This window comes from Chlamydotis macqueenii, chromosome 3 (genome assembly GCF_036417535.1).
Source record: "Chlamydotis macqueenii isolate bChlMac1 chromosome 3, bChlMac1.mat, whole genome shotgun sequence".
NCBI lineage: Eukaryota > Metazoa > Chordata > Aves > Otidiformes > Otididae > Chlamydotis > Chlamydotis macqueenii.
In genome coordinates this window covers 91,124,751-91,151,460 of record NC_141558.1, presented here as the reverse complement: position 1 = coordinate 91,151,460, position 26,710 = coordinate 91,124,751, and the positions used below count along the sequence as shown (strand labels likewise).

General features: G+C 46.2%; 1 protein-coding gene across 1 annotated transcript; it reads right to left on the bottom strand.

Moving 5' to 3' along the window:
- Positions 1-52: 52 nt before the first annotated feature.
- Positions 53-21,917, bottom strand: LOC147601353 (protein ELYS-like). Its single transcript, XM_086744615.1, has 24 exons — positions 21,485-21,917; positions 20,962-21,039; positions 19,948-20,037; positions 19,645-19,785; positions 18,783-18,887; positions 18,077-18,170; positions 16,782-16,905; positions 16,611-16,667; positions 12,907-13,108; positions 9,975-10,052; positions 8,961-9,050; positions 8,658-8,798; positions 7,796-7,900; positions 7,091-7,184; positions 5,792-5,915; positions 5,621-5,677; positions 4,286-4,429; positions 3,475-3,662; positions 3,158-3,302; positions 2,932-3,063; positions 1,625-1,772; positions 1,388-1,538; positions 738-839; positions 53-257 (listed from the first exon to the last, which is right to left on the bottom strand). The coding sequence occupies exons 1-24, from the start codon at positions 21,915-21,917 to the stop codon at positions 53-55; spliced, it is 3,228 nt and encodes a 1,075-aa protein (XP_086600741.1).
- Between the last annotated feature and the right edge of the window lie 4,793 nt (positions 21,918-26,710).

The following is a 26,710-nucleotide window of genomic DNA, read 5'->3' as shown; positions in this document are numbered from 1 at the left end:
TGGTGGCTTCCTTTCAAAGGGAGCTCACAGGCTTTTGGTTTGGTTGGTTTTGTTACTGGCTTTTTAAAATACAAACCTTGACCACAAGAGGAGTCTCTAGTAACTTCAGCTCTGACGCTCCCAAAAAATTCCTTTGAGAGATGGAAGCATGCAGATTTGATTGCAATGGGCTGGCTGCCATGAATGAAGTAGAAGCTCTGCACGGTGACTGCGTTGCAGAATATGAAGGAACAGGACGAACCACCGAATCCAGCAATCTGTTAAGACAATCAAACATATCAAAAGAAATTACTAAATGAAAAAAAGTGATGCTGTGTACAAGGCATCTAACAGGATACTTAACAAAAACCTTCACTGAAGAAGAAATCTGGGTGAACCCTGACTCTTGGGGTGCTGCATCAGGCTCATGAAAAAATCTACAGACATTTTCATTGTTTTTCATTATTTCTTCACATTTCATCCTTGATTTTCTAAATCACTGCCTCTAAGCTAAAACAGTTTTAAGATGCACAAGCAATGGAATTCTCGCAGCAGAAGAAAATTCATCTACATTTCCCTGCATGGACCACTTCAGCTTCTCCACCTACTTGCTGACCTTTTCTTTAACAGACACAAAACTGAATGCAAACAGAACACTTTGAAAACACAGGAGGTATACACACACATGCGTACGTAGACATACAGGTATACGAGAAGCAACACCTTTGTGAAGGATTCATTCTGTAGATCTACTGTACCTGGAACGTTCTCTTGACAGTTTTGTAACTGGTCTCCCAGTAAAAGAATTGCGCAACTCTGCATCGGGGAGCGGACGTGTTATGCCTGGCGGTTCTGTAATTCTAGGAGGAGAATTAAGAGGAAAATGTAACTGACCTTCATCCCCCTGAAGTCCAAACCTACCAGAAGTCCAGGTGATTTGACCCTACCACCTGCAGGAAAATCACCGGGCAACTACTAGCCTCTTTTCCGCTCTTTAGAATGCTGCCTCTTTTCAAGTAGAAAAGGCAGAAACTAAGCAGAAACTGGGCAGGAAGTGGTGAAACATTACTCTCTGATCACACTTGCACGTCTATCCAAATCTGTACACCAACAGCTTGATGGTAACCACAGTTTTGTTTCAGCTACCTTCAGTTCTGTAAACACGTGGACCATCACGCAAATATCTGTAGTTGCATAGATAAGGTTATCACAGCAGAAAAACTCTCGCTCCAAATATTGCTTAGGATGGATTGGATCTTAAAGGTCATCAATTGTACGTGCAAAACTGCCAAACAAAGCTTTACTCCGGTGCACCTTCCCTCCTAAACACTAACATCATTCACACGTATTTCTCGCTCTCTCTCCAAACACGGAGCTCAAGACTAAACTTGGTTAAAAGGCTGCTTACCTGCCATCTTGGGAGAAACTGGTTTTCTGCTCATTTCCTGCACGTACTTCTGCAATTTTGGACAACACGTTACTGATGAAAGTTCCTGTTGGATCCACATTTCCTGCATTAGCTTGTTTTGTTGCTGTTGACAATGGCTTTGGTCTTGCAACTGTAAAACAAGAGGGAATAAAGATCAGCCTTGTGGCATCAAAGTGGTGGCTGGTTGTCCACTGGACTTCTTCCCCTAAAAATTACCTTCTCTGAAGGCCGGTGAAGACAAATGGTAAGGCTTGGCTCTCTCTGCAGCCAGCTTCCTGTAAACTCTAGGAAGGACCTTGCCATATTGGTCTAATAGGGAATTTCTGACACCCACTCTCTCTCTCAGGCCAGGATCACGATCATGCTGATGAAGGAAAAACGTAAAGCAAAAAGTTAACCAAGAGACTCATTGCACAGAACTAGCTCTGCTCTTTCTAAGGAGTGAATAAATTTCCCCTACTGAGAGAGTAAAACACATCCGGCACACAGAGGAGCAGCAAGTTGGAGCCAGCAGCACACCCCAGTTTCACCCGCTCTTTTGAGCAAAGTGGAAGGAACACCAGAACCGACAACTGGAAGTTCAAACAGTTCTGGCACTCGGCGGAGCCTTGTTCTGATACACTTGTTATCACCTGCAGTTTTCAAACGGCTTACGAAACAGCAGGCGTTCCCGTGTCTCTCCTGAAACACCAATGTCCGACACGACCCAATACACAGGACAATTGCAAATTCTGCTGGACAGAACCACGGGAATACTAAAACCAGGAAGAAAAGCTTGCCTACACACACCTTCCTGCTGGAGGAAAGTGTTCACATGCAGGACCTAACACTTCCAAAAACAGCTTTTTTTTGATTCCCTGGAAAGCTATGGCTCCGGAAAACTGCAAATGCATCGTAGATGCATAACAGAAGTTCACATAACCCAAAATTTCATCTGGCTATTTTGAGAAACAGAAGTTAGCTCAGAATTTCTGTCCTAAAAGTGGCAGAATGGAAGTTGTGGAATTGTAGAGCTCCCACTGTAACTTGAGGAAAGAAAACAAAAACAACCCACATGCAAACTTGACGTGGGGACTGGCATCCAGGCTGCTCTCAGCTAGAAAAAATGGTTGCGTGCAAGATACAAGAGATGACATACAACATACCCTTCATTCCACACAAAGGAATGGCACAAACAACTTTCAATGATCTAGACCCCACACAACAGACGCATCTGAATAACTGAATGGTAAGACTGGCCGATAGAAACGTTAGACGTTTACTCCTCAGATGCAAACCAGCTCGTTTACATGGAGTCAACAACGGTCTGTCACATTTAATGGAGAAAGGCACAGAGTAGCTTTGGAGGAGTGAAATATTTTGTTCAGCTTTGAGGTTCAGCTGTAACTTTACATGTACAAACTTACTCCGAGATTTTCAAAGAATGGTATCAAACACAAAGCAGGATTTTGACTGAGTGCTATGAAAACCACTTAGCGACACCTAACAGAAACTGGCACACTTGACAGAACTTGTCTGCTTACCAGAAGATTAACGTTCATTGACTGATTCAGGTGCAGCGCTGGGATATAGCTGGCACGCTGCAGATGGTGGACTAAGGGAAGTTCTTGATTCTGACCACCAGCACTGGTCTGTAAAAACTTCTCCAAACACTCCTACGAGAAATCACACGTTTCAAAACTCTCTTACGATTCTGCCTCTTCTCTTCTCAAAGAGACAATTAAGCTTTCTTTTCTTGTCCACACATACCTGCTCAGCGTTGGTGAAAGGCAGCTTCAGTAAGGCTCCCATCAGCCCCATCTCCTGACAGGTTTCAAACACGTGTTGTAACAGCTCGTCTCTGTTCAACTGAGTGGTATGTTGCCGCAGCAGACTCCAAGCCTCCACCACGCACCTGTAATTAATTTGCTGGAGGTGTAAAGGAATATCTGCACGATAACCAACAAGATGCCCCAAAATTATCGTATTCCAAGGATAAAGGCAACTTAGGGCACCGTGATTTGTAGCATTTGCTCTCCACCTTTCCTGACCCTTGGAGGCCAAAATGGTGGGACAGATTTCTTTACCTATTGGACAACAACACACTGAGGAAAAGCCGCACTTCGCTACCGCTTGACATCGATGGCCTCATCATCTGCATGTAGCTGAGGGCTTGCTTATGCTCTCCTCGGCACATGAGGGACTGAACAATTCTCGTGTGTTGCCATGACACAGGTCTGAGTGTAGCCGGATGACAGAGCAGGGCCAGCGCATTCTGTAAACGTTAGAGACCAGATTTATTACCATCTCTACGGACATGCACGCTACAAAAACAGCCAAAAGTTGCTTAAGTAAGGCTGAATGTGTGCTAGATAAACTTAGATGACTAACTAATGAAATGCACAATAACAACCAATGAAATACAGGACATGTCAATAAAGATTCGAAATCTTTGCAGACAAAAAAACTTCAGTTACCCAGACACAACAAAACGAGTGTTTTAAAAGCAGCAATTCACACTTCTCGAGGTGAATCAAGTCTCTGCATACAAACATCACTTCTCTTAAACCCATCACTAAACAAGAAGTTGTTCTCCCAGACAAACAGATTCTATTAACATTGTGACAGGCAAAGAACAACCTGCAGCATCAGCAAGAACATGAATTAGGTTGGAAAGCCAGTTTGGCCGTCTCCTGTCTCAAATCTTGCTGCTATGATCAGAGGTTTAAGTACCCAAACCACTGGTTTTGAAAACTGATTTCTGAAAATTCAAGTATCGAGCAGCTGATTAGAGCCGATTTCTTCTTTGTTTTAATCCCTTTCCTGTCAAGGTAGTTAAGACACGAGATGATCGCTTTGTACTGTAATGCATGTCTAACTACCCTGCAACATACTTACTTGGTAATCATTGTGATCTAGAAGCCAGAAACCTTGAATCAGCTTAACAAGACCCCGAGGGATACCAAAGGCAGCTGGGAAGAAGTCGATTGAAGTTGCTGGTTTTGGAAAGGAATGCATGATATCTAGCAGCAAATACATGGTCTGATATCAAGTAATTAAGGCTAATAAGCTTGTCAGGCCAAAAAGTAATCCCATTCCATTTAGAAAAACAGCATGAACCAAGAATATAAAATTGGCAGGAAGCAAAAAAAATACTCTGGTATTAGTCTTGCCACTTTAAGCTCTTCTAACCTGAAGACAGTGAGGTCCTAACCACAAAAGTGCGTTCTGAAGAAAGAGCCAAAAGGAAATACTCTTTGCTTTCTCTAAGGCATGCAAGAAGCTGGCCTGCAGATCTGTCAATACCTCCCTTTTAAACTCTGGCTCCCTCTTTAGTCACTGGAGCTACCGCCTGGACATTCAGAACATTTCAACATCCAGTGCTTCAGTATTAAAGCCAGCCAGTTCTACACCTGCTTTTTTCCCTCCTTTCCTCAGCACATACACCAATGTAAACTATGGTCTCCTTACAAGCCATCTTAGCTCAGAAGGATTACAACTGCATTTAAACCAGTGTTGGTACATCAGTCACTGGCAGTGTCACTTTCCCCTTCTGACATCGGCTTCTAGGGACACGTTCTAAGAAGACAGCTCTGGGCTACAACCATTTTCACACCCCTCGCTCTCTACGCTCCCCTCTCGGCTTAGGCAGCAAACAGCACAAGCAATCCTGTCTATTTCAGCAGCTTCAGAGTTAAGTTTCTGCCCAATGACTTTTCTCCTTTCCCTCCTTATTATTCTGTGTGCCTGCACTTTTTAGCAGAAGAAACGCCAGCGCTGTTCGCTGTGCTGGAAAACGGATGATTTTGGCAAGAATCAGGCACTGGTATACCCCTGTTAGAAATCCTTCTGCTCTGAAGCACCACGTGGTAGCGCACCACTCCAGCAAGCAGCCATTCGCTACAGGTATGGCTGCTTTAAAAAAATTTAAACCTGGGTTAAATTTTGAGAAAAGGTACGGGAAGCTTTTAGCTTTAACACTGCTTAGCACACCTGTTTCCCCGTATCAGAAAGGACTTGGCAACAAAACACTTTAAAAGATCATAACCAAGCCACAGGACAAAGAAAGAAAACAACGCTTCTATCTACAACTTAATTCCAAACTCCAGGTTTTCCCTTGCATTGTGTTTGAAGCACACATTCCAAGATGGTATTGACTACGTAGGTGACAAACATTTAAGAGCACTTATGTGCCTATACTGAAGCTGCAATAAAAACAGCCAGAAAGGATACAATCGCATGCTTGTCGCTTTCTTCAACGCTTTCGAGCAAATAGAGATCCAGCAGTGCCTGAAATGCAAAAGGAAAAGTTTTTTACATCTCCTGTCCTTCATGAGTTGATGGCTTCTGGGTGGGGCTTGGGAGCATTTGGTTGTCTTTGTTCTCAGGGAACATAGCACTCACGTGTAAACTAGCAGGCGGATATTTCCCAGTTCCTCCTTCATCTCTCCGCCACAGCTTCTCCACTTGGTCTCCCAGCTGGGACACCATTCCATCAATCATCAGGCAGTCAGAATCCCATTTTCCTCTGCAACAGAAGGTAGCAAGTATATGGACAGAGCAACACACTAATGCCAGCCTCTCCATAGAATGGATTTCCTCCAGTCAAAACAACAAAAAAAAGCGCCCACGAGTCAAAACCAGTAACAAACATACAAAGGCACCGTTAGGACTTGAAATGCACATGGAAGACAGTTTAGAGTCAGGTGAAAGGTCTTCCTTAGTTCCTGCTGGATTATTAAAGGAGTTCAAAATAGAAATCCTAAAACCTCTCTTCTTAAGGGAACAGTTGCAATGACCTTTTAGTTGCTAGCGTTTCTTGTTCATTGCGTGACTTGTACGGCAATGGAAGAGCAGACAAAGATTTTCAAGTGCCAAAAATAACCGCTCTCCTCTCGTCTAACAGAGGAAAGGTTAACAGTATCAAAACACCAGGACTATTCTTTATCACAAATCTAACGTTTCCAATTGGAGCGTTCCTGTACACAGCTGTGGGACAACATAACGGACATTGCAGGTTTTGTTCTCAGCATCTCACTTTGGTTCCCGGAAAAAAGTTACTTCCAGGCAGCTGAGCACGCAGGTCAAGTTTAGGATCATCTTAAGCAGCATTTATGTTTCTATACACGTGCCACTATAACTACGGATGGCTGAACTTTTTATCTCCTTTAGGTTGTTCTTTAGCTTTCAGTACCATTGCTGAAGAAAAACCTGTGGTCACCTAATCCAAGGCGTATCACCTGCATGCTAGTTGAACTACACAGATGTACTTGTCAGGATGGAATTTAGGCCAATACAAGTATTACCATCTAGAACTAGTCAATACAAGAGGCTTTTTTTTTTTTTTTTTTGAAACCATGCTTTCTTCTGTGAGCTCCCTGCTTTGCTGAACTGGAGACCACTGATCCTAACCGAATCACGTGATCTTTTGCAGCAGGAACAAATTATGCCGTATAGCCAATGAATTAAGTACACTTCAGAAGAATGACGATACCAGCCAATGTCACTAAGCAGATGTACATACAAACATCTTAACACACAAAAGCCACCTCTGCGTTCAACAGAACACAGGCATGACTGAAGGCAAGAGCATTGCCGGCCAATGCCTTGAGCATAGCAAATACAGCTGTTGACGCAAAAGCCCTTCACTTCCACTTCTGAACTGGCACTCAAACTGTTCTGGAGTTTTCCTCTAAGTCTTACCTCGACAAACGCTCAAGTTTCTGTCGATGACCAGTGTAGTAGCTCTGAAGCAGAGCATAGTTGTAGAAAGGTCTAGAGAAATGCGCAGCATCATCTACAGGCAACAAAGTAAAAGCAAGTTACACAAGTCATATTGCTTTTTTAAAAGAAATGTTTTCACTAAAGACACAGATCATACAAGCTAAGCATCAAGAAGCAGAGGCAAGCCTCCAGCTTTAAAAGAAGGGAATGGGTTTTTAAACATGTCACGTAACAATTAAGGCTGGCCATAGAACTGATAATCCATCCAAATAAAGAACTATTTCCAAGGGGTGTTTCTTCCTCAAGCAACCAGTAAAAAGTTCAAAACACGTGCATCATGCGTTTACTCTAAAAACAAGCGTTCCAGGATTTGTTGTTTAATAGTATTGTGTTTAAAATCCCAAGTGCTTCAAGCTGTGGACACAACCACGTCCCTGAAGGCAAGAACTTATGGCTATTGCTAAGAAACATCCAGGAAAGGAACTGCTTGCATTATTCTACACTAGGTAATTGAAAAACCAGGACAATCTCCATTTCACCAAGAGACCTTCAGCATATGCCACCCGTGAAACAACACGACTTGTTCTTGATGAAACATCTACCAAGGCACGGCTAAGCATGTGTCCAGAGCAATCACTTACTGGAGAGCCTCCCTCTTACAAACGTCTCAGAGTTTATGCTTACCTAAACCCTCTGGAAGGAGACCGGATTGACAGAACCAGATGACCACTTGGGCGTACAAAGACATGAGGCTCGTTACCACCTGCTTATTGGTCAAGTCGGCAAAACCTGAAAAAAAAGGCATAAGATCATGTGTGTTACGCACTTCCTTTCATTTCTTCATCAGACTTAATAGAAAGGACCAAAATGTCAGGGCAGAAATCTTTGCCTTTTCCACTATCACTTTCTTACGTGAAGAAAAAACTCACCATCACCACCACAACAAAAAGCAACCCCTGCAAAGAACCAGATTCACTAAAGGTTACAATAAAAGAAAACAAAGCCTGAACTATTAAATACACTCATGAATAAGACCTTTGTGGCTCACGTAGCAGAGATTTTTACTATAGCCAGGGGATAGCCTTTTTATTTTCCGCAATATCCCAAGACAAATCCATCGTCTAAAAAGCTACAGAAACTCAAGTAACTTACAAGTGGCTCACCTATGCTTCCTTGATATTTTTAAGCAATTTGCAATACAATATTTGCCTGCAGTTATAAATAGCTAGCTAAGAACTGAAAAGAACAGTTTTCAGCATTACCACATTCAGCTGCTGTCATTCCAACCCAGTCACTTACAGGGCTTCCTGCTGAATGTGGCCTCCCCTACCCACTTGCACGGACCCCACAACAAACCATTTCCCTGCCCTCACTGCGCATGCAGTGCTAGTGCCAACCTCTCAGATTTAAGCCCCTTCTCCCACCTAAAGCTGACTCTCTTCCAGTCATCCAAAACAACAGCAGCTCGTGTTTCCACAATTACAACCCAAGCAATTTTCCAAGTCCTAACAAAACATACCCAAGATTTAGCCATACTGTCACAAACCTTTTCCAGTAAGCTCCAGTGCTTCCCTTGGAAAATGGTTTAAGATCTTGCCGAGGTTGCCAAAAAGCAACTGGCAGTGCTGAAGAGACTGCAATGTCTGAGGGCCAAGGAAGCTGCAGAAGCCATCAAACAGCGGAACACCTGCTCAAGAATAAATAGGAGATCATTAGCCTGCAGAGCAATTTCAGAGTTTCACAGGACACTTAATGAACCGCGTGCGAGTTCATGTACCAGCAGAGCACCCAATAAGCTCAACCAGGAAGCATGATTTTCTGGTTGCACAATGACTACACTAGTACTCACAGATCTGGTCAAATTCATCTTTTGTGTTGATCACCTTGTTCCATGTCCACTCAAGAACAAACCGTAAATTAGCAGCAGAACTTGGCCGCGCTTTAAAAAAAGAAAACAAACAAGGAATGTATCAGCCATTTCAAACTACAAAACAGAGAACAGAAAAACAACGGAAGAAGCATTACCTTCACATGTCCAGTGTTGAATGCATCCAGTCAGACGTACTAAAGACCCTGTCTGGACAGCAGCTGACAATATCGCTTCTAACTGCTCCTCCTAAACACAGCAGACAAAATACAATGAGAATCCTACACCCTTTCAAGAGCTGAACCATCACCAGTAAATGTTTGCTTCTAACTGCCTACTCCTTCAGACATCACAAAGTCAGCTCCTTACAGCACAGGAGGTTACAGCTAGGTTTGAAGACTACACTCTGGGAGCAGCACCAAGCTACGGAAGGGAAATGTTTCCAAATAAACACAGGTTATATGAATTGTACTTCTGTGGAGAAAGGTTATGCTCTAAAGCCTGGGCACTGGAATCCACTGTATTTCGCATCACAGGCACTCTACTGGAGATGGATGTTCCCGCTCTCATGCTAGAGCGTCAGGCACGCCCAGGTTTCCTCTAGTAAGCCCACAGGCATTTTAAACATCTGGTTTCTAGACATCTGGCCTGGCAATGTGGAACTAGGACAATAAAATCCATAAGAAACTATGAACCGTATATACAGTGGTCTGGCTATGAGGATGCTTTACTTGCATCATTCTGCTAGGTTAAACCAAGGATTACTGGGAAATCAAACCGGTCGGAACAGAGCTAGCTAGAGATAGGGTAAAGGCATGAAGCCTCTCCTTTAAGAGATACAGCCCGCACTCACTGCATTTCTGCTGTCTTTGAAAACAATGACTACAATTTCATTCCTCTTTCTGGCTGTTAGAAACCAGATTACGGGAAAACACCAAAGGCTTCCTCCGTGTTCAGGAGTGAACGAGAATGCAACCTCCCAGCTCTATCCCATACCAAACTGGTCTGTGGACAAGTTGCCAAAACTACCATTCTTCTTCACCCGAGGTACGTACGACTTCCAAACATCGTCACCTATTTCCAAAGAAAGGAACATGCCACTAGTCACAGAGTGATGATGGATTTGGGGATTTAAAAGCCCCAGCAAAAAAATATATATACTTATACTGAGTAATTACATGTTCAAGCAGAATCACGTACTGCCGAGGCAGAGTTCTAGGATGCCAGGTTTGACTGACAGTAGTACATGAAAATCACTTTCAAAGGCCAACCATGTTATGGGCTTACTGAAGAAAAAGCTGAACATATGGTCAGCCGCAGCTGAAGATAGGACATCACAAAACACGTGGACTTCACTGCCACCAAAAGAGAGGCCTTGCTGACGCCTCCCGTCTCGCCGGCTGCTCCTTTGTCCTACTCCTGTATTCCTCTGGCTTACCCTGCACTGACCTGAACACTTTTAGAGCACTTGGTGAGCCAAGCTCACTCCCTAAGCAGATGGGAAATTAACCCAAAAAGTAGATGGTTTTCCACCAGGTGAGAGAGTTGAACTGGCTTGCAGAGAGAACTAGCAAGCATAAAAGACGGCACAAGGAAGGAGGCAGGCCAACACACTGGGAAGAAGGAGAGGGAATTTGTCCGTCTCCATCTTACGGCAGTACGCTGTTATACTAGCTCATACATGTGTGAAACCACACACTCTGTTTGCAAGGAGACCTAAAATGCCCTTTACATTTAGAAAAGACACCACCCAAGACACAGTCCATCAACTGGCAACTCCCTTTCCAACACAGAGACTCGCTGTCTCCCTGAGAAAGGCTGCACCTGACAGGCGTCATTCTTTCATTCTGACAGATGTGGAAGCTAAAGGGATTTCAGGGAAGCGTTGCTTGGTCATCAGAGTATGGACAACACGGTGTGACGCTATTCAGATCACGTTTCCTAAGGAAACAGGACAGAGAGCGGGAAGAAGCCAGAGGAGAAGAAGAAATGGAAGAAAACCTATGTTCCTTTGAGAAAAACAGCATCCGCTTGCTTAATTACATCTTTAGAGACGACAAATATAGATCTTTTGGAGTTGTTATTAAGGACTGAGTCAATGACATTTTCCCCAGAAAAACAGGAAGCAACTCACAAGCATTGGAACAGCGGAGATGGAAAAGACCCTTTCTGCGCCTTAGCAGTCCGGTTCAGCGAACTGGCACTTTGCCGTACGTCACTCCTGCAGAAAGAGGATTTAGCGAGTGAGTTAGCAGGTGCTTTAGTGAGTACCACCGGGTCATTTCTTTCCCACTTCGGCAGAAAGCCTCCCCCTGACGGTTTAGGCAAAACCCCTACGCTTAATCCAAAACCTAACTTTTAGTCTAAAGGGCCACTAGCATAACAGAGGGGATCTGTGTCCAAACTCCACTATCAGCCTTATTTCACTCAAGTGCAGCCTACAGATTGTCTTGCAGAGTTTGCACGGAAGCTCCACAAGCTCTCAGAGAAGCACAGATCTACAGCAGAAGGTGAGAAGAAAAAAGAATTTCAGCTCTCTATCCCAACAGCCCCCAGCAGCTAAGATCCTGTATCTGATGCAGACCATAGGTTTGGTTTCCCTTGAAATGGAAAAAAATAAAACTAAACCAGCACAGATCAGAATTTGACACTCGCGCCAGTTTACCCAGCTACCTCCTATGGTTATTCTCTAAATCGACTAGACTTTCATTCAAGAGCTGCAGTCTAACGTGGCTAAGCTAGCAAAAGTTCCTAAAGTCCCTTCTGGAATGACGCTCTTTTTCACGTGGCTTGCCGCACCTGGACAGACAGACGTAGGCGCCAAGTGTCTCAGTACAAAACACGCACGCAGCCTCCCTAAGAGCGGGAGGCAGCAGCCAGCAAGACGTTTCCAGCACACCACGCCGGAATGCCACTGCGCAGGTATGCCACCAGAGTGCTGGGCCCTCCCAGCACGGGTTCTGGAATCACAGAATCACAATGAAGAGAAAGGCGGTCCAGAATCTCTGCAGGTCGTCTGGCCCAACCCCCCTGGGGATCCCAAGCAGGGTCACCTAGAGCAGGCTGTCAGCTAGAGCCAGGACCATCTCCAGATGCCTTTTGAATACCTAATTCCAAAACGGGCTTTTGCCAACAGCAGCCAGACAACCTGAACTGCAAAAACATTTGCAACACACACTACAGGCCCAGATTTTTGAGGGCGCTCTCCTGCCGATTCAAGGATGCTCTCCAGCACACAAGTGAGTGAAGGTGCGTGTTGAAGGATTTAGCAGTCAAGTCACCATCAGGGACTCCCACCACTCATTCTCAGACAGCAAAAACCACAGATCAAGGTCACACCTTTCTGCAACTTCTGACAAACTCCTCTTTCTTTTTCTGCCTTCTTTTAGTTGGCAGATGTAGGAGGAGTTGGCAACTTGGCTGCACCTCTTCATCCTTGACAACCATTTTAGTAAATGGAAAAATATACTTTTCCATTTTCTTGCCCTTTTGCTGGGACTGATTGCTGTTTTTCTCTTAGGATCAATGTCATCTGGCCAGTTTCTTGATTGCATTCACCATCTTTAGTATCAGGCAAATCACAGGCAAACTGGTGATCCAACTGCAGACAGCAAAATGCTGCTTTTCCTTTCCGATCACCACTGAATGCAACATTAGAAACATACCATGTACTCCCTACTGCAGCTTCTAACACCACTCGAGGAAAAACCGCCAAGGTCACCGGTAGTTATGACCACTATGTTCCTGCAGGCACGTGATGTTACAGAAGGTCTAGCTCAAGCTTTTTTGACCAGACTCAAGCCTGCTGCTCTGATTTGCAATTCCAGTTCTCAATAGGAGGAGTTTTGGCAACCTTTACAACATCTAAATCAAATCACTCTCCAAAAAGCTTTTAGCTGTAGAAATCACTAACCACAGCCCAGCTTACCCCGACAGTCCATTTTTTCATTGGAGCTCTCTTCCCTGAAAGATACTCCAGGTTCCTCCGCGCGCAGAGGAGGAGTAACTGATCCTCCTCCTGGAGATGCCGAGGGAGTTGCTCGGGGTGCGGTGGGAAGGCTGGCTCTGAGACCGGACTGAGGAGTAAACCCAGGAAAACCAGAAGCAGATGTTGCCAAAACTTTAGCTTTCTACGACAAGAAATAAAAACATTGAGTTTAAAACCAGTTACATCGTCAAAACAGAAGAGTGCACTTGTCAAAAGTATTACTTTAAATAACAAACTGAGTTTGTACCAGCAGAGAGGACAAAGTTTAGCCTCTGTGCTGCTCTTTTTCCAAAGGTACGAAAAACCTTGATGAGGAAAACACATGCTTTTTATGACTCTGTTGGCTTTTTTTTTTTTTAATGCCAACATAAGATGTTGTTTTTCAAAGTAATTTCCAGCAGAAACCAGAATATGGCACCTTGTTGTCTGCAATGTTACCTCCCATCCCAGTCACTCCAGCAACTTCTACACTGCTCTTCGAAGAGCCATACAACTTCCAGTGTTACCCCGCATACAGTGACTGAAATCACTGCCGTGCAAACGGGCAACCAGCAAAGCAACAGCCATAGCCTCTTTCTTCACTAACTCATCAGTCAATCTGCACACGAGGCTAAATGTAGTGACACTGCTGTAAAAATACCTACACATCTTCATCTAGAAGCGTTCAGCTCTTCCTGCCTCAGCTCAAGAAAGATTTTACGCTGCTGGAAGTGTTTAAAGGGAGGATAAAGAAAGCAGCGGAATGAGATGGACAGTACCGAACAAGAAAAAACGGGCTGCCTAGGAGGTAAAGATAAGTTGAAATGAAATTAAGCGCAGGAGGAGAGGAGAAGCACAACCATTCACCTCTCAGGTGAGGACACTCAGCCCTGGGGAGTTTCCTTGGAGGCTGTCCCAATCCAAGGGGAGAGTTCTCCACCTGCAGACCCGCCCCTCCAGGGAAGACTGGCTCAAAGGGGTCTCCTGGTGGGCTCCATGAATACCCTAAGCCGCATCGGGGCTTCTGGTCAGGTATCGTCACGTTAGTTCTCATTGCCTGGAGACCCCAGGCACCACCGCATGGACTCCGCTAGAACTTCCCAGGGTTTTCCAGGCACACGAGCCTTTAGGCACAGGAGTGGCCCCCCCACCAGTTCTAATTAGGACTCCAGATGTGCAAACACACTTAAAACTAATACTGAGCTCCCAGATCACAGAAACGTAGCTAAAATCTAGACAATGCTTCAAACCAGTCAACGGATAAAGGCCAGTCATTTGCATTACGCTTACGTGAATGCTGCTAACGGGAGATAAGCAAACTGACCAGTCTACAACTGTGCAGGAGCTAAAACTGCTTTAACTGAACTGCTTCCTTGAATAAAATCTTCCCTGGCCTCCTTACCCGTTGCATCCTGCTGAGACCACCATACCATTCTCATCCTTTAGGAATCCACTGCGAGACCAACAGGCCAGACCAAAACAAACGGTTTTCCTGTGCCCTGGATTCCTAGGGTCATCTGTGCTTGTGCTGTCGGAGTTCACAGGAATCGCACACCTACTTCCTGCATCCTTCTCTCTCTCTCTCTCTCTCTATTCGGACTATGACTGTAGTATCAAAACGCCAGCGACCAGTCATTCACTCATCATTCATGCTTTAGGCTGGATTTAAACCAACCTCAACAGCAATGCGCACCACAGCAGTGGCTGCTGGGGGATAAGCCTGCTCTTGAACCACGCCGGGCGACACACAGCCAGGGAGTGAGTGACCTGAACGGACGGACACGCCAGTAACAGGATCTTGCGTTTTTCCCTCTGCCTCTCATATTGGTCATCTGCATAGCAGAGTCCTTTGGAAAACGCATTTTATTTTAGGAACAGCACTTCAGAAGGAGGCACAGCACACTTATATCTGAGCATCAAAGATTAGTGTAATGAAATGGACAGCATCACAGAGATCATAATTACTTTGTTCAAGTAGGCAAAGGCAAAAGATCAGCACCAACAAGATAGCTCAAATTTTATTTCCATGTGCTAGACAGAGAGTTTGAGGGCAGTAAATGGAAATACTGCTTAACACAATTAATAACAAAAATTACGGCAAAAAGCCATCACTGAACTGGACAGAGACTGACATCACTTACCTGACATCACTTAGCGGTCACTTGCCTAACTGGACTAACACACTGAAGCATACACATTCCCGCTCGCAGGTATGCAAATCAAACGGTACAGAGCTGTTGGGCACTTAGATGATGAGATGGTTATAGCTACAAATTGCATCTGTTAAGTAGGATAGCCGAAGTGGGGTAAGAGAGAAACAACAAAAAACGGCATGGGCTAGGGACGGAAGGGGACGGGTTAGGGAGGTCACAGGGTTCCGGGGCGGTTGGGTGTACGGGTGGGGCGCGGTATATAAGGCGATGTGACGCAGCAATAAATTGTCATTCGGAGTTAGATGCGATGTGTCTGTCTCTGCGTGTCCCTCCTCTGGGAGGGCAGATGAGACGGGTCTGAGCGCTAGTATTCAGGACCTCCTAAGGAGCGCCCTGGAGAAGTATGCTACATCTCACTCTATTGAAACGTCCAATTTCAACTTACTTTGTTCCATGCAACACCAACAAATGTCTCTCACAAAGCTACGGGACAACGTGCATACTGCAGTTGAATTAGAAATGAACTTTCCCGCCTCAAGACGGCTCCCAACATACCGCTTCCAAAAGGACTGCGTATACAGTAACCGCATGCATACCGGACATATTCCACAACTGGAATCCAACAGTGCTCGTGTAAAATCCTTTGGTGGCTTCCTTTTAAAGAGAGCTCACAGGCTTTTGGTGTGGTTGGTAGTTACTGTTTTTTTAAAATACACACCTTTATATAAGGCATGCAAAAAGCTTGCCTGTAGATCTGTCAATACCTCCCTTTTAAACTCTGGCTCCCTCTTTAGTCACTGGAGCTACCGCCTGGACATTCAGAACATTTCAACATCCAGTGCTTCAGTATTAAAGCCAGCCAGTTCTACCTCTGCTTTTTTCCCTCCTTTCCTCAGCACATACACCAATGTAAACTATGGTCTCCTTACAAGCCATCTTAGCTCAGAAGGATTACAACTGCATTTAAACCAGTGTTGGTACATCAGTCACTGGCAGCGTTGCTTTCCCGTTCTGACATCGGCTTCTAGGGACACGTTCTAAGAAGACAGCTCTAGGCTACAACCATTTTCACACCCCTCGCTCTCTACGCTCCCCTCTCGGCTTAGGCAGCAAACAGCACAAGCGATCCTGCTCTGAAGCACCACGTGGTACTGCACCATTCCAGCAAGCAGCCATTCGCTACAGGTATGGCTGCTTTAAAAAAATTTAAACCTGGGTTAAATTTTGAGAAAAGGTACGGGAAGCTTTTAGCTTTAACACTGCTTAGCACACCTGTTTCCCCGTATCAGAAAGGACTTGGCAACAAAACACTTTAAAAGATCATAACCACGCCACAGGACAAAGAAAGAAAACAACGCTTCTATCTACAACTTAATTCCAAACTCCAGGTTTTCCCTTGCATTGTGTTTGAAGCACACATTCCAAGATGGTATTGACTATGTAGGTGACAAACATTTAAGAGCACTTACGTGCCTATACTGAAGCTGCAATAAAAACAGCCAGAAAGGATACAATCGCATGCTTGTCACCTTCTTCAACGCTTTCGAGCAAATAGAGATCCAGCAGTGCCTGAAATGCAAAAGGAAAAGTTTTTTACATCTCCTGTCCTTCATGAGTCGATGGCTTCTGGGTAGGGCTCGGGGGCATTTGGTTGTCTTTGTTTTCAGGGAACATAGCACTCACGTGTAAACTAGCAGGCGGATATTTCCCAGTTCCTCCTTCATCTCTCCGCCACAGCTTCTCCACTTGGTCTCCCAGCTGGGACACCATTCCATCAATCATCAGGCAGTCAGAATCCCATTTTCCTCTGCAACAAAAGGTAGCAAGTATATGGACAGAGCAACACACTAATGCCAGCCTCTCCATAGAATGGATTTCCTCCAGTCAAAACAACAAAAAAAAGCGCCCACGAGTCAAAACCAGTAACAAACATACAAAGGCACCGTTAGGACTTGAAATGCACATGGAAGACAGTTTAGAGTCAGGTGAAAGGTCTTCCTTAGTTCCTACTGGATTATTAAAGGAGTTCAAAATAGAAATCCTAAAACCTCTCTTCTTAAGGGAACAGTTGCAATGACCTTTTAGTTGCTAGCGTTTCTTGTTCATTGCGTGACTTGTACGGCAATGGAAGAGCAGACAAAGATTTTCAAGTGCCAAAAATAACCGCTCTCCTCTCGTCTAACAGAGGAAAGGTTAACAGTATCAAAACACCAGGACTATTCTTTATCACAAATCTAACGTTTCCAATTGGAGCGTTCCTGTACACAGCTGTGGGACAACATAACGGACATTGCAGGTTTTGTTCTCAGCATCTCACTTTGGTTCCCGAAAAAAAGTTACTTCCAGGCAGCTGAGCACGCAGGTCAAGTTTAGGATCATCTTAAGCAGCATTTATGTTTCTATACACGTGCCACTATAACTACGGATGGCTGAACTTTTTATCTCCTTTAGGTCTTTCTTTAGCTTTCAGTACCATTGCTGAAGAAAAACCTGTGGTCACCTAATCCAAGGCGTATCACCTGCATGCTAGTTGAACTACACAGATGTACTTGTCAGGATGGAATTTAGGCCAATACAAGTATTACCATCTAGAACTAGTCAATACAAGAGGCAGTTTTTTATTTTTGGAAACCACGCTTTCTTCTGTGAGCTCCCTGCTTTGCTGAACTGGAGACCACTGATCCTAACCGAATCACGTGATCTTTTGCAGCAGGAACAAATTATGCCGCATAGCCATGAATTAAGTACGCTTCAGAAGAATGACGATACCAGCCAATGTCACTAAGCAGATGTACATACAAACATCTTAACACACGAAAGCCACCTCTGCGTTCAACAGAACACAGGCATGACTGAAGCCAAGAGCATTGCCGGCCAACGCCTTGAGCATAGCAAATACAGCTGTTGACACAAAAGCCCTTCACTTCCACTTCTGAACTGGCACTCAAACTGTTCTGGAGTTTTCCTCTAAGTCTTACCTCGACAAACGCTCAAGTTTCTGTCGATGACCAGTGTAGTAGCTCTGAAGCAGAGCATAGTTGTAGAAAGGTCTAGAGAAATGCGCAGCATCATCTACAGGCAACAAAGTAAAAGCAAGTTACACAAGTCATATTGCTTTTTTAAAAGAAATGTTTTCACTAAAGACACAGATCATACAAGCTAAGCATCAAGACGCAGAGGCAAGCCTCCAGCTTTAAAAGAAGGGAATGGGTTTTTAAACATGTCATGTAACAATTAAGGCTGGCCATAGAACTGATAATCCATCCAAATAAAGAACTATTTCCAAGGGGTGTTTCTTCCTCAAGCAACCAGTAAAAAGTTCAAAACACGTGCATCATGCGTTTACTCTAAAAACAAGCGTTCCAGGATTTGTTGTTTAATAGTAACTGTGTTTAAAATCCCAAGTGCTTCAAGCTGTGGACACAACCACGTCCCTGAAGGCAAGAACTTATGGCTATTGCTAAGAAACATCCAGGAAAGGAACTGCTTGCATTATTCTACACTAGGTAATTGAAAAACCAGGACAATCTCCATTTCACCAAGAGACCTTCAGCATATGCCACCCGTGAAACAACACGACATGTTCCTGATGAAACATCTACCAAAGCACGGCTAAGCATGTGTCCAGAGCAATCACTTACTGGAGAGTCTCCCTCTTACAAACGTCTCAGAGTTTATGCTTACCTAAACCCTCTGGAAGGAGACCGGATCGACAGAACCAGATGACCACTTGGGCGTACAAAGACATGAGGCTCGTTACTACCTGCTTATTGGTCAAGTCGGCAAAACCTGAAAAAAAAGGCATAAGATCATGTGTGTTACGCACTTCCTTTCATTTCTTCATCAGACTTAATAGAAAGGACCAAAATGTCAGGGCAGAAATCTTTGCCTTTTCCACTATCACTTTCTTACGTGAAGAAAAAACTCACCATCACCACCACAACAAAAAGCAACCCCTGCAAAGAACCAGATTCACTAAAGGTTACAATAAAAGAAAACAAAGCCTGAACTATTAAATACACTCATGAATAAGACCTTTGTGGCTCACGTAGCAGAGATTTTTACTATAGCCAGGGGATAGCCTTTTTATTTTCCGCAATATCCCAAGACAAATCCATCGTCTAAAAAGCTACAGAAACTCAAGTAACTTACAAGTGGCTCACCTATGCTTCCTTGATATTTTTAAGCAATTTGCAATACAATATTTGCCTGCAGTTATAAATAGCTAGCTAAGAACTGAAAAGAACAGTTTTCAGCATTACCACATTCAGCTGCGGTCATTCCAACCCAGTCACTTACAGGGCTTCCTGCTGAATGTGGCCTCCCCTACCCACTTGCACGGACCCCACAACAAACCATTTCCCTGCCCTCACTGCGCATGCAGTGCTAGTGCCAACCTCTCAGATTTAAGCCCCTTCTCCCACCTAAAGCTGACTCTCTTCCAGTCATCCAAAACAACAGCAGCTCGTGTTTCCACAATTACAACCCAAGCAATTTTCCAAGTCCTAACAAAACATACCCAAGATTTAGCCATACTGTCACAAACCTTTTCCAGTAAGCTCCAGTGCTTCCCTTGGAAAATGGTTTAGGACTTTGCCGAGGTTGCCAAAAAGCAACTGGCAGTGCTGAAGAGACTGCAATGTCTGAGGGCCAAGGAAGCTGCAGAAGCCATCAAACAGCGGAACACCTGCTCAAGAATAAATAGGAGATCATTAGCCTGCAGAGCAATTTCAGAGTTTCACAGGACACTTAATGAACCGCGTGCGAGTTCATGTACCAGCAGAGCACCCAATAAGCTCAACCAGGAAGCATGATTTTCTGGTTGCACAATGACTACACTAGTACTCACAGATCTGGTCAAATTCATCTTTTGTGTTGATCACCTTGTTCCATGTCCACTCAAGAACAAACCGTAAATTAGCAGCAGAACTTGGCCGCGCTTTAAAAAAAGAAAACAAACAAGGAATGTATCAGCCATTTCAAACTACAAAATAAAGAACAGAAAAACAACGGAAGAAGCATTACCTTCACATGTCCAGTGTTGAATGCATCCAGTCAGACGTACTAAAGACCCTGTCTGGACAGCAGCTGACAATATCGCTTCTAACTGCTCCTCCTAAACTCAGCAGACAAAATACAATGAGAATCCTACACCCTTTCAAGAGCTGAACCATCACCAGTAAATGTTTGCTTCTAACTGCCTACTCCTTCAGACATCACAAAGTCAGCTCCTTACAGCACAGGAGGTTACAGCTAGGTTTGAAGACTACACTCTGGGAGCAGCACCAAGCTACGGAAGGGAAATGTTTCCAAATAAACACAGGTTATATGAATTGTACTTCTGTGGAGAAAGGTTATGCTCTAAAGCCTGGGCACTGGAATCCACTGTATTTCGCATCACAGGCACTCTACTGGAGATGGATGTTCCCGCTCTCATGCTAGAGCGTCAGGCACGCCCAGGTTTCCTCTAGTAAGCCCACAGGCGTTTTAAACATCTGGTTTCTAGACATCTGGCCTGGCAATGTGGAACTAGGACAATAAAATCCATAAGAAACTATGAACCATTTATACAGTGGTCTGGCTATGAGGATGCTTTACTTGCATCATTCTGCTAGGTTAAACCAAGGATTACTGGGAAATCAAACCGGTCGGAACAGAGCTAGCTAGAGATAGGGTAAAGGCATGAAGCCTCTCCTTTAAGAGATACAGCCCGCACTCACTGCATTTCCGCTCTCTTTGAAAACAATGACTACAATTTCATTCCTCTTTCTGGCTGTTAGAAACCAGATTACGGGAAAACACCACAGGCTTCCTCCGTGTTCAGGAGCAAACCAGAATCCAACCTCCCAGCTCTATCCCATACCAAACTGGTCTGTGGACAAGTTGCCAAAACTACCATTCTTCTTCACCCGAGGTACGTACGACTTCCAAACATCGTCACCTATTTCCAAAGAAAGGAACATGCCACTAGTCACAGAGTGATGATGGATTTTGGGATTTAAAAGCCCCAGCAAAAAAAATATATACTTATAATGAGAAATTACATGTTCAAGCAGAATCACGTACTGCCGAGGCAGAGTTCTAGGATGCCAGGTTTGACTGACAGTAGTACATGAAAATCACTTTCAAAGGCCAACCATGTTATGGGCTTACTGAAGAAAAAGCTGAACATATGGTCAGCCACAACTGAAGATAGGACATCACAAAACACGTGGACTTCACTGCCACCAAAAGAGAGGCCTTGCTGCCGCCTCCCGTCTCGCCGGCTGCTCATTTGTCCTACTCCTGTATTCCTCTGGCTCACCCTGCACTGACCTGAACACTTTTTAAAGCACTTATAACACTCGAAACTGCTATCAACTCTCCCATCTGAGCACCTCCCTCACCTTCTGTTACAATCTGGTCCCCGCAACCAACATGGATGGTTACTGCTCCATATTTCCACACCTTCCCCCCTCCTCCAGAGCCACCACCAGTGAGCCACACGCTCCCTAGGCGAGGCTCAAATCGAGGGGTAAGTTTTAGATAAGGAGGATAGAAGGACGGCAGTAGTGGTCTAGCTGTTTTCATTTCCTCACTGTTTCTCGCTGTGCAAGCCCTTAAGGGGGTGGGGTCCTGGCCAGCACCAGTTTCAGGACCTCGGAGGGTCCCCACAGAATGATGGGCTGCCGCCGCACTATTCTCTCGGCCTCCTGCAAACCTAGGCCAACCGCAAAGAGGCCCCTCTCCCAAACTGAGTATCGCTTTTCTCTGCATTCTCAAAGCTACACGAATAAAACCCAACGGGATGAATCGCATCTTCAGGGCCACTTGCCACATACGTACGGACAACCCTTGAACTGCAAAGCCCCATGCAATATGGAGTGCATCTGTCGGCTGTATTGGTCCTAAAGCCTGCTACACCCCAGCCTCAAAGATTAGCAGTTTTAAGGCTTCCTCATGGACAACAGTCCAATCCCAGGCAGATCCTTTGCGTGCCACGTCATATAAGGGTCAGGCTATGAGGGAGAAATCTGGAATGAGTTTTCTCCAAAACGCCAGCAGGCCCAGGGCATGTTCAAGTTCCCTCTTGTTTCCAGGCATTCCCACCTGGTCAAGGGTAGTCAAGGTTTCAGGGGGAATACACTCTGTCCTGCCCCTCCACCAAATACTCAGGAACGCTACCTCTGAGGAAGTGGGTCGCACCCTCTCTGGTGCAATTTGGAGTCCTAAACTCTCCAGGTGAGTAATAATTTCTGTTTGTGTTTGTCCCACTACATTACTATATGGGCCACCAATCAATACATCATCAATATACTGATACACTTTAACCCCCTCCGCAGGAGTAATTTGGGCAAGCTCTTGTGCCAATGTACAATGAGCAGTGGTCGATGAATGACAGTATCCCTGCAGAAGGCGTGCAAAAGCAAACTGCCTGCTCTCCCATATCAAAGCAAAATGACCCCTGTCCACCTACGCAGGGGAACCACAAAGAATACATCTTTTACAGTGACAGCCACAAAGACTTGGTGGGCCCCTTCCTGCACAGCTGCAACCAACTTGGCCACGCCAGGCCCAGCAGCAGCCAAGGGGCCCTCACCAGCATCCAGCTGTCGACAATCAACTGTCAATTGCCACCCTCTGCTGGGTTCAGGGACTGGCCAGAGAGGGGAGTTAAAAGGTGCTGCTCTTGCAATTCAGTTATAACAGGGACCACCCCCCCACACCAGATCCCCAAGGGAAGGGGGCAGGGCCCAATAGCCACAATCCCAAAAGGGGGCACAACTCTGAAGCCAGATGGAGCAATTGCACATGAACAGCTGAAAGACAGAATACCCACCCCCACAAGCAGATCAAGCCCCAGAACACCTGCTGGAATTTCAGGGAGCAACATATGGCCACCCCCAGCAAGAGGCACCTTCCACACATACTCCGTTTCCAGCTCCTTAGGCCCCAGGGAAGATTTTTACTGAATTTTAGCCAAATCAGTAAGGGAATCGGGAACAGTACCAACAGGGACTTGTCGAGCTCCTCCATGACCATCATCAACACTTTTTGTTTTAATCAGAGGTCGCATTTTAGCTTCCTCTGTTCCAGGGAAAGGTATTTCTTTCATGTGTTCTGAATCTTAAAAAAGCATACAACAATTCTAATTCCCTTCTCATCAGACATTACATCCACCTTTCCCACATCAATTTGGGAATGGGTTTCATTCAGTTGCTCCCTTACTATCTTTTCCCGCTGGATCGTGGCAATTATTTCGGGCCCAAGTCACGCCAAAGGGGAGAAGGTCGGCTACTACAGCCCTCTAACTTCTCCAGGAGAAGTTACAACCTACAGCCCGACCTCCCTGGGAGGCCACAGGGAGCCCACAACTGCAGGGAACTGATCCCTGGTCAGGCCGCAGAGGCCCCTCAGAGAGGGGGCACAGTAAAGGCCTGGCCCTAACCGTCGCTTTAGGAGGGAGTCCTGTCCGTGACGCCCTTTTTTTGTTACGACCCAGGGCCGCAGCAGGCTCGTGATTCCCTCCGACTAAATTAAGCTCAAATGACACCAAACCATCGAGTTAACGCCGCAATGAACCCTAACGAGGAGCGGCAGAACCTCTGAAAACTTGGGAGGCACAAAGGGCTTGACAGCCGGGGCCCTTATCGCAACATTTCTAAGAAGGAAAAGGGGCAAATGGAAAAGAGCAAGAGAGACAAAGAGGTATCACCACTCTTGGGTCCAGCGACGACGATGACGGGCGGGCACACGTATGCTGCGGTGCCGGGGGCGTGGCCACGGGTGGCGGTGAGAATGGCCCGGCGGGGTGGGGAAGGGGGGGTGCGGGGGACCCGCAGGATCGGGGGGCAGAGGAGCGCTCACTGGCCGCCATGACGATCTCCCGCGGGGAAGCGCCACGCGGCTCCCTGCGGCGCTGCCTTTTATAGCCTAAGCCCCGCCCCCGGGCACGCCCCCTCAGCACTTGTATGGGCTGCTTCCAGAGCGTTCTGAGTCCTCTGCGCAGGCGCGAAACGGCGGGCGGGGGCCGAAGCCCCTTCCTCAGGTGAGCGCTGGGCGGCCCCCGCCCGCGCAGGGGCGGTCGCTGACGGGGACCTGCGGAGCCGCGCGTCCCCCACGCCGCCTCCGCCTCCTCTGTCACCGGACTCCCAGCGCCCCTGGCCGAACTGCAGCGGCCCCACAGCCGCGTCTGAGGCACCAGCGGACATTAACTCCGTCGGTGCCTGACACCATGCGCAGAGTCACACGCTAACGCCCGCCGCTGCCTGCAGCACAATTCCTCCAGTCAAAACAACAAAAAAAAGCTCCCACGAGTCAAAGACAGTAACCAACATACACAGGCACCCTCAGGACTTGAAGTGCACATGGAAGACATTTCACAGTCAGGTGAAAGGTGTTCCTGAGTTCCTACTGGATTATCAAAGGAGGTCCAGATAGGAATCCTAAAAGCTCTCCTCTTGCACGTGCCATTACAACTACGGATGGCTGAACTTTTAATATCCTTTGGGTCTTCCTTTCGTTTTGTTCTGGTTTTGTTAGTGAGGGGGGCCCTAAGGTGGTAGCTTCTGTAGGAAACTGCTAGAAGTCGCTCCCCTTTGTTCAGGGGACTCGGCCGGGCCTAGGGCAGACCCGCTGCTGGCCAGGGCCAAGCCAATTGGTAGCAGAATGTCCCGTGATAACGCCTCTGCGATAACGTATTTAAGTAGGGGAAAACAGGAAAAAGAGGAGAAGATGTGAAGCAGCTGAGCGGGGGGCAGAGCGGGGGAGGCGCGAGCCTCATGGGCCTTGCAGGCCTCACCCTCTGGCCTCCTGCCGGGCAGCCGACTGGGCCCAACTTGGCCTGGCCTGGCTGCAAGAAGTGGAGAGGAGATGAGAAGTGAATAAGATGTAGAAAGGATCCTGAGAGACGTCTGCCAGCCTGTTGTGAGGAACGGCTGCAGACGCCAAGGTCAGTGAAGAAGGAGGGGGAGGAGTAATGCGGCTCCTGGCCAAGATTTCCCTGCAGCCTGTGGTGAAGACCATGGTGGAGCGGGTTGTCCCCCTGCAGCCCATGGAGGTCCACGGAGGGACAGAGGTCCACCTGCAGCCCGTGGGGGACCCCACGCCAGAGCAGGTGGAGGCCTGAAGGAGGCTGTGGCCCATAGAGGGACCTCTGGGACAGCTGTTCTAGAGGGACTGCACCCCGTGGAAGAGATGACCCACGCCGGAGCAGTTCCACGAAGGACTGTGGCCCGTGGGAGGGACCCCACAATGGAGCAGGGGAGGAATGCGAGGAGTTCTTCCCCTGACGATGATACAGCGGCGTAAAACAACGCGTAATGAACTGACTGCGACCCCCATTCCCTTTGCCCCACCCCGTGCCGCTCGTGAGGGGAAGGTAGTAGAGATAATGTTAAGCCCGGGAAGAGGGAGGGGCGGGGGGAGGTTATCTTGTTCCCTGTCTCATTCTCCTGCTAATTTTAGAAATAAATGAATAGTTTTCCCCAAGTCGAGTCTGTTTTGCCCATGACGGTAACTTTAAGGATTTCTCCCCGTCCTTATCTCAAACCTTGAGCTGTTTTTCTTATATCATCTCCTCCTATTCTCTCGGAGGGTGGGGGGAGCGAGAGACAGACTGCGTAGTCTGGTCCTGATCGCGGCTGAACTACGACACGTTTCAGTGCAATTTCTAAAGAAAAACCTATCATCACCTAATGCCAGGCATGTCACCTGCACGCTAGTTGAATTACACACATGTAATCCTCCTCCTCCTCCCTTTGCTAAAAGACATGTGGGACACAAGACTCAATTCCTGCTTGTCTCAGGTACCATTTCGAGTTCACTGTTGATGCAGAATTCGGATCATGTAGCGTAAGCTGAAGTTCACGATAATAAAAACACCAATTCTCAAAGGGAATGGGTTTTTAAACATGTCACGTGAGCACTTCTAAGACAATTAAGGCTGGCAATAGAACTGACAATCCATCCAAATAAAGAACTATTTCCAAGGTCTGTTTCTGCCTCAAGCAACAAGTAAAAAGTTCAAAACATGCAGGCCATGTGTTTACTGTAAAGCATAACACAAATGTAGCTAAAATCTAGACAATGCTTCAAACCAGTCAACGGATAAAGGCCAGTCATTTGCATTACGCTTACATGAATGCTGCTAACGGGAGATAAGCAAACTGACCAGTCTACAACTGTGCAGGAGCTAAAACGGCTTTAACTGAACTGCTTCCTTGAATAAAATCTTCCCTGGCCTCCTTACCCGTTGCATCCTGCTGAGACCACCATACCGTTCTCATCCTTTAGGAAGCCACTGCGAGATCAACAGGCCAGACCAAAACAAACGGTTTTCCTGTGCCCTGGATTCCTAGGGTCATCTGTGCTCGTGCTGTCGGAGTTCACAGGAATCGCACACCTACTTCCTGCATCCTTCTCTCTCTCATTCTCTTTTAGGACTATGACTGTAGTATCAAAACGCCAGCGACCAGTCATTCACTCATCATTCATGCTTTAGGCTGGATTTAAACCAACCTCAACAGCAATGCGCACCACACCAGTGGCTGCTGGGGGATAAGCCTGCTCTTGAACCACGCCGGGCGACACACAGCCAGGGAGTGAGTGACCTGAACGGACGGACACGCCAG